We start from the raw sequence: 15,533 nt of genomic DNA, 5'->3' as shown, positions 1-15,533 counted from the left end.
ATTTATATCTCAAATATGTACTGCAGAGGGGAATTAAAATATTATACAATTTTTCAGTAGTACTAAAGTTTTTTCATGCAAATATTTTCAGCTAGATTTTGTCATATTAATATATTGAGTTTTCTTTTTCATTAACCATTGCAGCACAGTATTTCATCCTCTGGAGTTTGTAGCTTGCTTGCATTCCTTTGTTGTTTGGAACGCTTATCTGAGGTCTGAAATAATCGGGACATCAGGACCATGCAGAAGGTGCAAGGGCTTTTCTCCCCATCACTGCCTCATGCAGGGATGTAGAAGCAGAATGGTGACAGGCTGACTGCAGTCTCCAGGGTGAGGTAGACCTGGCTGAACTAATCAGAAGAGAAAGAAATGGTGCACTTCTACATGCAGATAGGAAAGAAGAAGGTGGGATTAAATGACAGAGCAGAGATTTTACACAATAGCAGCTGCTCTGATAAAATCCGGTCAACTCTCCCATGAGGATTATACACAGATAAGCAGCCTTAACTCATTAGCACCTCCCTTTCCTCTTGCTCTCTGTTGATTGCTTTAGGTTTGACAGCAGGTGGTGATGGCAGGATTTACTCTGATCTGGGATACAGTGCTGGAAATGCAACATATCCTATAGTTGGAGATGTTGGATGACGTGCTTTGTTGTAACTGAGATTAGACTCTAGCACAGTTAGCGTATTTATGCTTGGATCTTATTCCTTATAGTGTTAAAAGTGTTCTCAGTGCATGAAAGAAATGGTTAGAATCATTGGATTTAGTTTTTGAATAAGTGAGCATTTTTTCAGCTTTTTCCCACCAACACAATATCTGGAGTTTGCAATGGAAATGGGCTGAATTTTGTAACTCTGGAGGGAGTGATGTTTTTTTGAAAATTGATCTTGCAAATATTGAAAAAGAAGAGTGATGTTTTTCTGTGGATTTTTGGTATGCTTTTGAGTTAAGTCATTAATGATACTACTGCAAACATCAGTTCTCTGAAAATGCACATTAGATGCTCCCGAAGTGTTGTGTAGGGTTACGCTGTGTATTCTGTTGCTATCCATACACATCCTCACTCCCTAAAACTGTTCCTTCTGAGCGATTTCCAGCCCTCAAATGCTTTTCACCACCTTCTGCTTGAGCTTAATGCTTCCCCCTACCTGTGGTTGACCTGCTTTTTCAAGCAGTCCTCTGACCTTCACCAAGAAGGAGCAAAGGTTAAAAGTCACTAAGGTCATCTGAGTCTTTCCAGGGCTATACTGGGAAGTGCTCACCTGCACCCCTAACTGAGGAGGCCATGATGGAGGGATACCCTCTTTGTCATATGGAGACTTGCCAGGGTAATAAAAATAAGACTTTGGATTTACAGTGTCTTTGTTGTTAGAGCTGTTTCTGGTTAACTGCCTCTCCCCAAAGTTAAGCAGGAATCCTGCAAAGACCTGTCTAGGTTTAGCCACGGACATATCTCTAGCTAAGTCTGTGGGACTGCCAAGATGGCTGATGTGACATGTGTGTTCATTGTGGTAGGGTCAGGGCCTTTCTAAGCCCAGAGAAATCTGAAGGGTTTTGTTAAATGAAAATATAGTTTAGCACGAGAAGAATTTCCTCAGGTTGGGTTCCTCACTCGGAAGACAAGTGGCGCATATGAATTCTGTGCATCACAGCAGGCAGATCTCTTTGTGGAAATCACATAAGTCTTGACTTTCACCTGCCAAGTCAGGGAAGAGGCCCAAGTGGAGGAGAGGAAATGCTTTGGTGCAGGCATTCATGACTCATTTTGAACTTAAGCATCACGTTATGTTTTCATGCCACTTGTTGCTTTTTCATTTAAAATTGAAGTAAAGCATTTTCATGAAAAAAATTCATCATGATGTTGGCTCTGAGGGTGTTCCCTGTCAGCTCTACAGTAGTGATATCCAGGTTGAGAAGGCTCTTGGCTTTATCTCAGGCTGTATTCACAATAAACAACTTGGTCTTTAGTGTTACAAAATACTCAGCTATTACCTTGTACCTGAGCAACTTTGTATTCTTGCTTTATGCTGCACACAGCCCTAATTAGGAGCCAGCAGCAAAGTTGAGTAGAGGCACTGGGAGGATGGAAGAGATCTTGGGAATTAAGCCCTTACTGATGAGCAGGCTGAAAATAGAGAGGAACAAAACTGAAATAATCATTGGTTCTCCCAAGTTCTTTGTATTTGGTGGGTTAATCTAATTCTTAATGTGACACTTGAGTTCTCCAAAGTGGAGAGGAAATGTTAATGTTGTATATTGCTACTATAGGCCCTGTTGCAGTGCTACTTACTCTTATGTGCTGGACCGAGAAACAGCATTTCTTCCAAGTGATGCGCTTCAGAATGTGGCCAAAATAAAAATGAAAAAAACAGTTGCTACAATTCCCATAAACAGCTGGGAGAAGTTACAGCTGGAGCTCTGCTTAAAAACCCAAGTAGCATGCTCATAAACAGCTCAAGATTTGCAGTTCCCTGTAACTCCTTCTATTGGAAATATTCTGCTATCTGCATGAGCAGAAACTCCTCTAACCAGAGCTCTTGGGGAGCAAAGGCCCATTTATTTCACATACCACTCTGCTGACTTTCCATCAGGTTGTTCAAGGCAGGAGAGTAGCCTGGGGAGATGTGGTTGTCTTCCATTGCGCTGGGCAGTGATAATATGAGGATGCGGAAAGCAGCTGGGGGGAGCATGGACAGACGGCCTGTAAATAGCTTAGTTCTTCTGTGTGGGTGTGTTGGAAAAGGCCAACTCGTGCCCCCATCTGCCTCTGTTTTGTCAGTTAAAGCAATAGTGGACACACTCAACAGTATATCTTCCCACTTCTGAAATGTCTGAAACAGAAGGTTAAAACTAGCAACCTTTTATATTTATAAGTGTTTTTCCATCTGACTTTATCAGGAGTATATCAAGCCTGCAGTATGGAAAAAGTTGCCATTTAAAACTTTCTTTTTTTCCTCCTAACATTTCCGTTAACAAAATCCCGAGGTGCCCTTCCATGGGAAAGCTAAGATTTCAGTGGAGTTTTAACTTTTTTTTGAAGTAATACTTTCTCTTTTTACACAGTGGGAAGAAATTGGTGAGGTGGATGAAAACTATGCTCCAATACACACATACCAGGTATGCAAAGTAATGGAACAGAATCAGAACAACTGGCTTCTGACCAGCTGGATCTCTAATGAAGGGGCATCCCGAATCTTCATAGAGCTCAAATTTACCCTGAGGGACTGTAATAGTCTTCCAGGAGGGCTTGGGACTTGCAAAGAGACTTTTAACATGTACTACTTTGAATCAGATGATGAAGACGGGAGGAACATCAAAGAAAATCAGTACATCAAGATTGATACCATCGCTGCTGATGAGAGCTTCACTGAGTTGGACCTTGGAGACAGAGTTATGAAGCTAAATACAGAGGTGAGAGATGTTGGGCCCCTAACCAAAAAGGGATTCTACCTCGCTTTCCAGGATGTGGGTGCCTGCATTGCCCTGGTCTCAGTGCGTGTGTACTACAAGAAATGCCCGTCAGTGATCCGCAACTTGGCCCGCTTTCCTGACACCATCACAGGAGCGGATTCTTCGCAGCTGCTAGAAGTGTCAGGCATCTGCGTCAACCACTCGGTGACTGACGAGGCTCCGAAGATGCACTGCAGTGCTGAGGGGGAGTGGCTGGTGCCCATCGGAAAGTGCTTGTGCAAGGCAGGGTACGAGGAGAAGAACAACACCTGCCAAGGTAAGAGTCTGTGGGGAGGGAGCAGTGCTGATGCTCTCGGGGTGGCGTGCAGTCTTGGCTTGGTTCTCTTGCACCCGTCCCATTGCTTCCCGTTATATCCGTATTTCATGCCTAGTGGAGATGAGGCCAGTAGACTGGATTCTCACTTCCCCTGAGGTCCCTTTGAATGATTGTGGTAGCGTGAAGAGGCCTTGGCTGAATGTAATGGGACCTGCCAGTGCTTCAGGCATGTTGAACATGTAATGGGACCTGCCAGTGCTTCAGGCATGTGAACAATGAGAATCTGGCACACCACTGTTACCTGTGGAGTGGTGTACTGTTGGCTCCATGAGGGGATTGCAGTCTCCTCTGTTATTTGAAGCTTGACATTATTTATACTCGGTGTTGGGATTTTCCCATGAATTTTGGAAACTTGATTTCTTTTTTCTGGACTATTGTAGGGAATGTTTGAAATTAATTTCCATATGCAACATGCATTTTGCTTTTATATGTAAAGAAACATGTATTTCTCTCCATTAATGAGAAAAAAGATTTTGATATGGTGTAAATTGATTTTATTTTCCCCACTGGTAAATATTTTAAAGCAAAGTTGCTCAGCTGTTTAGAGTTAAATCTAAAGCCCCACCCATGCAAATGCTTCCATGTGTGCTGAAGTTTACACACAAGTAGCCAGCAGAGATTTCTCAGATTGCTGGTCAGAATAGATCTCCTGAATCATAGGGGTCTTGGCAAGAAATTTAGGTATCTGAGACTTAAGACCTAGAAAGAATACTTTCTAGGTAAGTGCAATATAAAATGAGGTTACACGCTCTTGGAATATAGCTTGCTGTATTATGTAGTTGCGTATAAAATATGCACTTCTGTTGTATAATGGGTAGCTTAGAAGAAAACCTATATGGGCATAAAACAGCAAAAAAAAAAAAAGATTTCAATGCAGTTTGTTTTTTGAAAAATAATTATTTATTGATTGTAGATCCCATCTTACTGCCTTGTACTTGCAGACACTTCATAAGAAAGAACCTGTGGCCTGTGGGGGAAGCAGAGTGATTCTGCTTTGACTGAAGGCAGTGTTGCATTTTCTCTTCACCTCACTCCAGATGCTCACAGTTGTCATTCATAGTGTTGGTGCGTAGAATAGGTCAGCACATATCCAAAGTAAACTGTGGCCTTGATCCTTTAGTCCTCAGCCATACAGCATTCCCCAAAAGATTTTAAAGTTCAAGTCTCTTCAAGAGCTGACTAGGAGAGAGGATGTAGGTATATTTATTTTCAGAGAAACATTCTCTAGTATCATGCAGTGTGTGTTTTTTTTGTTTTGTTTTGGTTTTTTGACTGGGATGTTCTCCTTTTGTATGAGTAGATCTGTAGCAGATACTACAAAATCTGTCCTCGTTTTGCCATCCTTCTGCCGATAAAGATCTCTCTTCCATGTGTGGGTTAAGGCAAGTCTGACTTGGTGTTTGATAGCATAACAAGGGGAACAAAGATGACAATTAGCCCAGACTGAGGACACTTGGCCTACCTCCCTCATCTGCAACAGTTGGACATATTGGCAAGGATCTGCCTCTGTAGCTAAACAATTGTGTCCCAAAATAGTACATGCTGTTTGGGTGCCATGTCTAGACACTGGCTTCAGTCACAAGTGATAATCTTTAGAGCAAACAGGTACATCCATTATTTATCTTTTCAATCCAATCCTGCCCTTGTACGCTGCTTGAGCAGGATGCAGTATCTCTGGGCTTTGGTCTGTAGCAATCACAAAGGTCTCAGGAAAAAAGAGCTATGGGATTGAACTAGAGACTTGAATCTATGCTGAAGAGCTGGGCTGGGCCAGCAAAGCAGCAGCATCTCTGGCAGTGCTCAGATGACAATCTGGAGTACGCTTTCAGAAAACCTAGATGATGTGGGATTCTGCTTTCTGTTTCCTTTTTAAGTCACTTGGGAGGAGAGCGCCTGATCACAGAGTTTGACTGTATTGGTTAGGAGCATGGACATAGTTTGGATTTGTAAAGGTGGTCTTGTGGCGATGTAACCTTGCCCTCCTGTGATAAGGTGTAGCAGTATAAACTACTTTTATACTTCGCTTACTGCCTGCACCCTAGGCAGAAGCTTATTACTTTAACTACACTGGAGTTGTTTAAAAGCCCTGAATTCCATCACCAAATCAATGGGATGCTGGGATATAAGTGCCTATGGCAAAGTCAGTTTTAGGGCCCCTTTTGGATGTCCCTTGTTTAACTGAGGTCACTGTGTCAAGTATTTGCTTCTGGTTGGCTCTCAGAGATGCTCGGTCGATAGGAGACGCTAGCCTTAGGACATTCAGACGGTCCACGTTCAGCAGCCATGAAGTTCATACTGATACCCGGTGCAAGTAAAACATTTTCTGGCTTGGATGTTGCTATACTTGCAAGATAAGCTTTTTTTGGAGGATAGAAAACTTTGCAGCCCATAAGCAGATTAAGTTACACTGAAGAAGGTGCTATGTGCATTTTGCCTCTGTAATTGCATTGGTACGAGTGGCTTTTTCCCAGCCTGACTGGCATTCAGGGAATGCACTTCATGTTCCTGGCTGGCGTAACGATGGTTTCCGTACTCTGCAGTGTAGCTATGACAAACACCCGACTGACTTCTGACCTTTGGTTTGTAAATCATTTAGGCACATCTTGCAAGTGGTCTCCTACTTAGCTTTCACTTACACTTAAGCAGCTTATTGGTGACCGTGCTTTGGGAAACGATGCATTTCAAACCCAGAAGAGCCTGGCTTTGTTTATTAAAACTTATCCTACAAAGATGACATTTTCCAAGCTCTACTGTCACACCTGAACAGGGCACACTACACTCTTTTTATTAGAGACGATTTAAATCCCAGTCACCCTCAGAAACATATGGGAACTATTGAAATCCCTTCTGCTTACAAATCATTAATTGGCAACGATGTTCTGAATTCATCATCTTGTCAGCAGGGTTCCTTTTGGAGAAGGCACTGACAGTAACAGCTGAGCAATTTCCCTCGCTTGGGACACTGAGGTTGTAAATATGACATGGTCTAATCTACTTATATAATGTGCTCACTCTTTCAATTAATGTAGACAGCTAGGTAGTATTTACTTTAAAGAACCCAAGCTACTTGTATTTTACACTTCTTATGGCAACACGGCTCATTTGTCAGCAACTGCCATGTTGATAACCAGAGATAAATCCTGACTGTTTTGGGACATGCTTACAAACGACCAATGTTAAGGTTCATTATTCACAAGAATAAGTTGCTGTACCTGTTAAAAAGAAAGATTAAAGCAATTTCTCTGTGAGTTCCTACTCTGGTTTCCAGAGCAGTGATCTGGTGCAACTAAAGGAGTGGTGGTTATTGGTTTTGTCCCAGTTCTGCCCATGCTGTCTGAGTAGGTCCTTCAGAAATGTTCCTGAGCATTTTCACTGGCCAACAAATGCCCGGTTTGAAGTCTGTTTGGTCAGGTCTGCCCCAAAAGGGCATCTCCTGGCATTTTTCTGTTCTTGTTGAGATCCATTTTCTGTATTCAGCCTCACCTTCAGCCCAGTGTGTTTCAGTGAGAAACAAGAAATACTCATTTTCATCCCCTTTGAAGGCTCTAGATCCCATGCTACTGGGAGGGAGGGGCTGTTGGCGCACAAACCTAGTGAGACCCAAATGTAGCTGTAGCAGTGAGGTCCCACGAGTGACCATGGGACTGCTGATGTGACTGATTTGCTGAGCCTGGTATTTTTGAAGCTGCTTTTTGGACCGAATCACAAATTAATTAAATACTTGCATACAAAAAAGTAGTGCATTGAATTAGAGCCAAACCAAAAAAGCAGGTAATGAGTTCAGAAGGTTGTGAGGCTCTCCTTTCCAAGAATCAGTGCGTGCTGATGCTTTGAGACATCAAAAGGAGTTCAGCCAGTTTTAGCCAGCTACAAGGTGTGGACAAGATTACAGATGTTACAGAGCTGGACGAAATTATGGAAAAAAAACTCAGGTAAAATCTTAACTTCAGTGATACCCTTGCTGCCTTCCAAGGAAAGAATTTCAAAACTGAGCTGGAAAGAGGATGGTTGGGCTGCGGTTTTCTGCTTTTTAGAAAGGAATTGCTTCTGGAAGAAATATTTGGATTATTTTTTGTAAAACAATTATAGTATGTTCTAGCCCTTTTATTTTCTTGAATATTGACTTTTTATTTGATTGTTTTTCCCTTAATCAACTTGGCTGAACATACCTCTGTGCATTTACAAACAACATTTATTTTTGCTGGCTGTTCACTCTGTGTGTTGTAATGCAGCCCAGCTATTGCCAAGAGAAATGACAATTTCTTATAGGAAGCAAAGGTCTCAGCAAAAACCCATGTTCACAGCTTTTTACTCAAGATTCAATTAAAACTAATTGACAAAGGTAGCCAAGTTTATGTAGATCAAAAGTTTACCTGCCGATTCAGTTCTCCGGTGCTTTTCTTGCTGACTGATTGGAGGCAAAGCAGAGTTAGTAATCTTCCTCTGAGAGTGGTGTAATCAGTGCAGACATTTGGAGGAACTTTTCCAGAGTGATGATTGCCCCCCTGTTGATCAGCTACTGCAAATGTACTTGGAGGCAATTCATTCTCTTTCGGAGCTGCACAGGAGCCGGCAGCCAGAGATGGCGACCCACAGTCCATGGATAGCAGAAGGCACTATCTGTGCAGGCTTTGGGGGCAACCAAAGGTGATGGCAGCGCCACACTTGGCAACCATCTAGTTTCTCTGTCTGCAATAGCAGCTATCCCAGAGGCCTGACTTGTGAATGAAACACGTAGCTGATACTACAGTAAAAATAACTGTATTTGTAAAAGTGAATTCAATGTGTGTGGCTTCTCCAAGTAGCACAGTGCTGAAGCTCAGCCATTAACTTCTGTTCCCTTGCTTCTAGGAAGTGGAAACATGCCATTGCACAGATAACCTTGTTTTGGGGTTTGGGCTTTGACCCCAAAGCAGCCAACATTTCTCTCTTTGCTTCCGAAGTAGAAACATAAGGAGGGCAACTTTTCAACTCCCTCCAGAGCTTGACTGCATACCTCTTCTCCTCCGGTCAGCTCAGTTCTCACTTTAAACTATTATGGATACTAGGAAGAGAGTGTATTGCTAAATCCTGCCTGTCTTTTGGGAGATTTCCCATCTGGGACTCAGGTGAATAAGGCAAGCCTGCTTTTACCCTTGTGGTGGAGCAGAGAGCAAGCTAAGTCTAGAGATTAAAATAAATAAATTAAAAAGCTGCTCTTAATTGTTCTACTGGGAGGTGATTACATGGCAAGAAAAACATTGGAAATTTTCAGTATATGGAAAATTCTGAATTTGGAAATAGTCTTGCCCCTCCAGAGAGTTCTTTGCCCATCATTCATACTTCTCAAGCATTTTTCTGATTAAAAGTAAATTGTCTGGGAGTATAGCGTAGTAGATGTTTATAAAATTATGAGCTGGAGTGCCTAGTTAATTTTAATTAGGCACAAAACCAACTGACCAATGTCAGAATAGCTGAATTTTTGGCTGCACCGTGTGTGTTAGCTTTTCAAATGTAAAGAAAATGACTTGAGTGCTGCATTACAGCAAAAGGTAGTTGTTCCTGGAGAGGGAATGATTTTATTCTGTAGAGAGGTGTGCACATGTATATTTAGGTATTATTTTTCTGCAGCTGAAATGCCTAACAAGAGCAGAGAAGTAATTTCCACAGATCAAAACTGTATTGCAACAGGATCAATTAACTACTACTTTCTTTGGTTTATTTTGCACATCTATCTGCCTTAGTTACAGGAAGCATAGTCTGTGACTGCACCCTATATTGTGCTTTGCTAATGAGTTGTAACCTTCTGTACTACCTTAGTATGCTCATGACCCCTAATGGCTCTGAAGATCTTGTTCTCATTCTACAGCGATGCTTTTAAGTCATTACTTTGTCCAGCTTAACCTTATTGTTTCTTGCAGTGACTGCTATGCAGTCACCTTCCAGGAGGGCAATTAAGGAGTAGTAAAGTATGGATTGAGCAGCACAATTAAAACAGGTGGGAGAAGGGTTTGGAATCAGCTCAGCAAGTGCGAATTGCAGAGGTCATATTTGCTTCTTGCTCAGAAGATATTTGGGGGCAAGTTTTAGGTTATATTTTTTTTCATCTGCTCCCATATAAACTACCTGATACTTAGTTCAATACTGATTTTTGCTTCCTTTAGCATCCTTGAATATAGGATGTCCACTAGTAGCTTAGGGAGCTAGTTTTTGAATTATGGGATGGGAGAGGTGTTGCAGTAGGAAATTCGTGCTAGCCGTGCTGCCATTTGGTTCCTTTGATTGCCACCTTTGTCTCCGTGTTGTTTGGAAACAGCTTGTTTATTAATTGTGGTTTTCAGAAACAGTCAAGGACTCTGGGCAAATACTTATGGATAAAGTACATGAATATTGGTTGGCAGTGTAATAGATTTAATTGCATTGATTTAAGATATAGCTGTCCCCACCTGCCTGCTCTGCTCTGTTGCTGGAAGTTGCTGCTGTAGTTGCAGAACTGGTTAGTCTGCACACTGGCTGAAGTGACCAATGGAGGATTTGTCTTAATGCCCCAGCCTGGGGCAGGTAAGACATGGACACTGTCCCTGGGTGGTAATCTTCAGCAGAAGGGTGGCTGCAATCTCTTAAACTGCTATAGATCTGCCAGAGCTTGTCTGTCAGAACCCTCATTCCACAAAATCAGTATTAAGTGTTAAAATGAACGGGTAATATTGCATGTTTTGTTCGTAATGCAGGTTTTCAGTTTCGTATTTCTCATTTAGGAGCACTTAGCAGGTGTTAATGATGTGTTGACATTTCAATTATATGCTTTTTCTCTTGGCATGCTTTATATCTTGACCATTTTAACTTGCTTTGGGATAACATTGAGGTTGACATCCAGGTCCCACAAAATGAAGCTAGAGTTTTGCCTTTTATGTACAGATTTGCAGCTGATATTGTATTTTAGATGGATAAAATTGTGCCCTGTGTAAGGTAAGTTGCTGAGTAGAATGCAATGCAGACATTTCCAGAATGAGGTGAATTACCTTGTGATACAAACAGAGGTGTCGATTTATTTTGTTGGAATTTTGCTCATTTTTATTAGTGAAGAAGTTAATCTAGCATAGATGTGATGGTATTGACAGAGTGCGTAGTTAAGGCTGTATTGAGCTTGATACTGATGTGCCTTCATTTTTAATTTCCCTCAGGATGGTGATGAAGTTGTTGTTAATACTGGAAGTCACAGAGCGGGACTAGGTGTTATATAACCCCAAACCATGTACCCAGAATAGATTAAAGAAAAAAAAGAAGACAGAAGATGCCAGGCCATAAATGTTCTTTATTACTTTCATATACTTGTCCTACCTTTTATAAACGTATGTTCTTAAACAGCTGAAGTTTGAGGAATTGGGATTTAAGATGACAACTTTCTTCCTGCTGTAAATGATGGTAGATAAGGTTAAGGGAAGATTCTGCCACCCCCTCCACCCCCCAAATCCAGGCTTTAAATACTGCAGCTCAGTGGCATTATTGGACAAAATCTAGTGGATGACTGGAGGCACGAAACAAGGCCAGACCTAGTTGCGTGCTCCTGCTGCTGTTCCTGAGGTTACCTCTCTGAAAGCAGAGCCAGTGGGAGAGGACATGTATCAGCTGCTCTGCCGCCTCGCTTTCCAGCCTGGTACCTGTGCAACTCACCGTGGTGGGGACAGCCTCCCTCCCAGGAGGCAACGTGCGTGTTGGAAGTGTCCCATTGGCACGGCAGGGCTCAGAGGTGTCTCCTAAGACAAGATTTCATGATGGTAAACTTTGAGAGTAGTTTGTAAGCAGTTTAGCTGGCACTTCAGACTTGCCCCTTTCAGTGTGATGAAAGGAATAATTAATACAAACCATTAAAAACATTCTATGTCATTGAAAGGGCTTTTCTCCATTTAACAAATCACTGCCTTGGGGTAGAGGCTGAGTTGTTCGGTGCTGCCCAGAGGCTAGAGCTTGAACTCCAGCTCTGGGCCTCAGTGCTGTGTTTTATCACATATGCTCTTTTGTGATTTTAGAGTATGTAAAGCCCTTGTAAGATCATGCCTCTCAGGGTGGATTCTCTGGGAAGTGCTGGACAGCAACACACAAACTTCCATTTCTCCAAGGCTGGAATTTCAACAGAAGTCATCTTTGCAGAGGATTTTCCAAGTTGTGGAACGTGTTCTCTTTTTCTTCTTTTTCTTCTCCTTCTAAACATGTTCCCTGCTCTTCTCCCCCCACCTCCTCACCATTTGAAAACCTCCACCTGAAGTTAGGTCACTTAAGTCATTACTTTGAGGCCCTTAGAAACTTTCTTTTCAGAAGCATCGGACACTTATTGGCATTTGCTGAAGCCAGTGGGTGCTTAGTGCTCAGTACTTCTGAGAACTAACTAGGCTGTTTGCTTTTGTGCCCCAAAATTAGGTACTTCCCTTCCAAAAGTGTTTGGCCTGGGGGTGCATTTTCTGAACGGGACTCTCATGTGAATGTGTGAAAGCCATGCAGAGGAAACCATATCTGCCTGAAGGTCCCTTTCACTGCCAAAGCTGCAGTGTTTTTGAGAATTGGGCCTTCTGCATATAGACCAAAAAAAGCATACCCTGCATCAGCACACTCTCTCTGGTCCCTCTGCATGTGTGTGGCTGGCATTACTTAAATAAAGTGAATGTTCCCAGGGGAGCAATAACATCTTTATTGAACTTCAGAGCCACAGTTACTTGCTACTGAGTGAAATGGCTGCCTTGTGCGTGCTCATAAGGGTCCCTTTTACTACAGTACTCATTCTCCAAATAATATATTAGATGTCTTGCACATAGTTGGATAGTCTGTCATCCAGTTATAACAGTGGCAGAGGTCACAGCATTGTGTTTGAAAGCTGACTGCAAAGGAAGCTTTTTAATTACTGCAGAGCAAATGGAAAAGCTGCTCCCTGAGCGAGTGGGGAGTGTGCTAATTTGGTATTTAGTAGAAGCAGCCTGCAGGTTGCAGCTTCCCAGCTCCGAGCTGCTTTTCCGATAGCCCGCTATCCAGACAGCGATAGAGCCGGGATGCTGGGCTTCGTTACTGCCGGAGCACGGTGCCAAACGGGCTCGGCACCGGTGCGGGAAATAGCAGCAATGCCAAGAGCTTGGGATAAGGGCCATCACTGTATCAAAGGCAATCAATCATTCATGTTAATTACTGGGCAGAATCCATAGTGAAGAGGAAATGATTCAAGGTGACGTGTGATGTTGCAGGGTGACAGGGAGTGCCATGATGAATCGTGAAGGTCCCTGGATGCCCTGCAGCCCTGTGGTGATGGGGCTTCCTGCTCACTGTTGACTCCCAGCAGATTAAATGTATGATCTCTCTAGGAAAAAAAAATCCCTACAGCAAGGTGTCTGCAGAAGGAATTTGAAGTAAAAATGGCCAAAATCTCAGTGGGTACCATGTCAAAAAAGGAGTCAGGGGACCCTCCAGTGCCAAGTAGGATGGTTCTCAGGGCTTATACGTGCATATGAAAGTGATGGGTTGAAGCAGACTTTGCTGGGTAAGGGGTAAATGTATGGACATGATATTTCATTCCTTCAGTCCTACAGAGTTTGGGGTGGGGGCCTTTATGGTCTTTTTTTTGGTCAGAGCTTGTGATACTGTTCAGTAGAGTGGGAGATTAGCAAGAGACACATTCTAGAAGTGAAATGCATGGAAACAGCTACAGAAGTCTGCAGAAAAAGGCAGGTGACTTTGTTCTTTTATGAAATAATCTTCTTTCCCTTTCTGCTTACCCGAACTCCTTAGGCTCAGATAAAAGCTTTTCTCCCCTTCCTGCAGATGAGGCTCATCTATATTATTTATTTATTTTGAAAGACTTTTTAGAAGAGCTTTTACGTTACTTTGTTGCTCTCACAGTTCAAGCATGATTTAATCTGTCAAAACTAGTTTGCTTAACCGGCCTTGATTGTCTTGCATACTTCCACTAAAACAGGGCAGTCGTCTTTCCAGGCATATTGCTGCCCAGACAAATGAAGTGTCACAGCAGTTTGGACTGGCTCTTGTATTGTGACAGCAGTAGCTTCCTGCGACAAAGTTGGCAGCGGACACTTTAGCAGTAATGCCAGCAGACACATCTTGGGTCAGAGCAGTGCGGGCCCACACACATGGCTGCAGAGATGAGCTTATGCTTGAGAGACTTAATTGATCATTCATGTGAAAAGGAATTTTGGTCCAGATTGAGTGCCTGGCTAGTACCAGAGAGAGAAGGAAATACCCTGCTGGTGCCTGTGCTTGTGTAGCCTTGCTGAAATAGCACTTGAGTCCCTACTCAGACTAATTCACCTGGGTGCAGGCTTCCTGGCAAAAGTTAGCTGCCACGTGATCTTGTACCTTCTCTGGTCAGTGGGGATTTTGCCATTGATTTTGCTAGGAGGAAGACTGTGGTTCCTTACAATACATGCCCACTAATTAAAATGATTTCCTGGCCTAGATCTTACTTAAGAGTGTTGTATTGACTGCCAGTAAAGCACAGTTTACAGGATAGGAACTTAGTTTATAATAATTCACATAACTGAGATCCAACCTATTTCTCAGATGATGGTGAGATCCTGATCTGCTCCAAGCCTCCTGAATGTCAGAGAGTCTGTCTCTTTATGGTGGTGGTCTTCTCACCTCTTGCAGGGTGTCACAGGGAGACATTACTCCATAAAAAGTCCTAGGGAAGAAGTTTTGAGTCACTCTTTGCTCTTACTGCATTTTTAAATGGCACATCAACCCTTTGGGCCTGCTTGCAAGACTTTGTGCATCGTAGAAAGCATTCTCTAAGCTGCTGTTGCTGCAAAGCTGTGTGCTCATCTAATTCTTGCTTTGCACTTGGCATCTTTGTTGTTGATGCCTTTGGGCTCACTCCTCCTGGCTGTGTTGGTAATACGTACTTGACATCGAGGTCAGACGTTTCCTGGTGCTTTTTCACTGGTGTGCTATGCAAGGTTTTCACTCTGGTGTGTGGGATGGCTGCCAGATGGAAATCTGATGCTTGGGGACAAGGAAAATGAGTGTATGATTTTGTTATTGACTGAGCTCTGAGCACGGCTAATGGCATTGATAAGGGCTGTGTCATCCTGATGGTGAAGGCAGAAAGTCATGCACTGACTCTGAAGTGTAGTGCATTAAGTGCACTGGTGGGGGCGGAGGACGTTGCCCCTGCCTAACTCTTCCATGCATCGTGTTATAAGGTAGAGTCCTCCTGTTTGATTTGGTGGCTTCCCAAGTGATTCATGGGACAGAAGGGTGCTTGGAGAGGGGGTCGGGGGAAGAAAAAAAGCCTGCTTTTTAGTGTTTTGCCGAGAAGACAAAAGACTACACTAGATTTGATCTCAGCACATGAAACAGTTGGCCAGCGTTACCTGAAACTTCGTCCCAACTGTGGTTGCTTCATGTTGGTTGAATGCATGCTATAAAACAAGGCATTTACTAAGATTGCTCTGTGTGACGCCTTCTGTATGTGTCCTAGCTGAAAGAATCAGTCATGCCGGTAAATGCAAGCCATTAGCTGTGCTTTTTGTGCACTGTACATATGTTTCAGAATACACTAGTTCCAGTGCCCCATGTTTGTTTATTATCACATATAACTGTTACAGGCTGGTGGCAAAATGAGCATTTTGCAGGTAAACAAGACCAGCCTGAACTAGAGTCAGTGTTTTCAGATGTGGGCATTTGCTTTTAGGTATGAAGCAGAAAAGCATCAGCTTAGGGTCCCAGCATTCATTTGGAGTGAGCTGGTGCAAGAATTTTGGCA

At 42.8% G+C, this 15,533-nt stretch overlaps 1 protein-coding gene across 19 annotated transcripts in view; it reads left to right on the top strand.

The window, feature by feature from the left end:
* EPHA5 (EPH receptor A5) overlaps nt 1–15,533 on the top strand; it is a 206,344-nt gene that overhangs the window by 41,820 nt on the left and 148,991 nt on the right. For all 19 annotated transcript variants that reach the window (XR_010388794.1, XM_026108577.2, XM_026108571.2 and 16 more), the window contains exon 3: nt 3,067–3,730. Coding sequence is in view for 18 of the 19 variants with exons in the window: in XM_026108577.2 (XP_025964362.1) it covers nt 3,067–3,730 (664 nt within the window). In the remaining variant the exon portion in view is untranslated. The remainder of the gene's footprint in view (nt 1–3,066; nt 3,731–15,533) is intronic.

This window comes from Dromaius novaehollandiae, chromosome 4, assembly GCF_036370855.1.
Source record: "Dromaius novaehollandiae isolate bDroNov1 chromosome 4, bDroNov1.hap1, whole genome shotgun sequence".
NCBI lineage: Eukaryota > Metazoa > Chordata > Aves > Casuariiformes > Dromaiidae > Dromaius > Dromaius novaehollandiae.
This window is presented reverse-complemented; position numbering and strand designations above follow the sequence as displayed.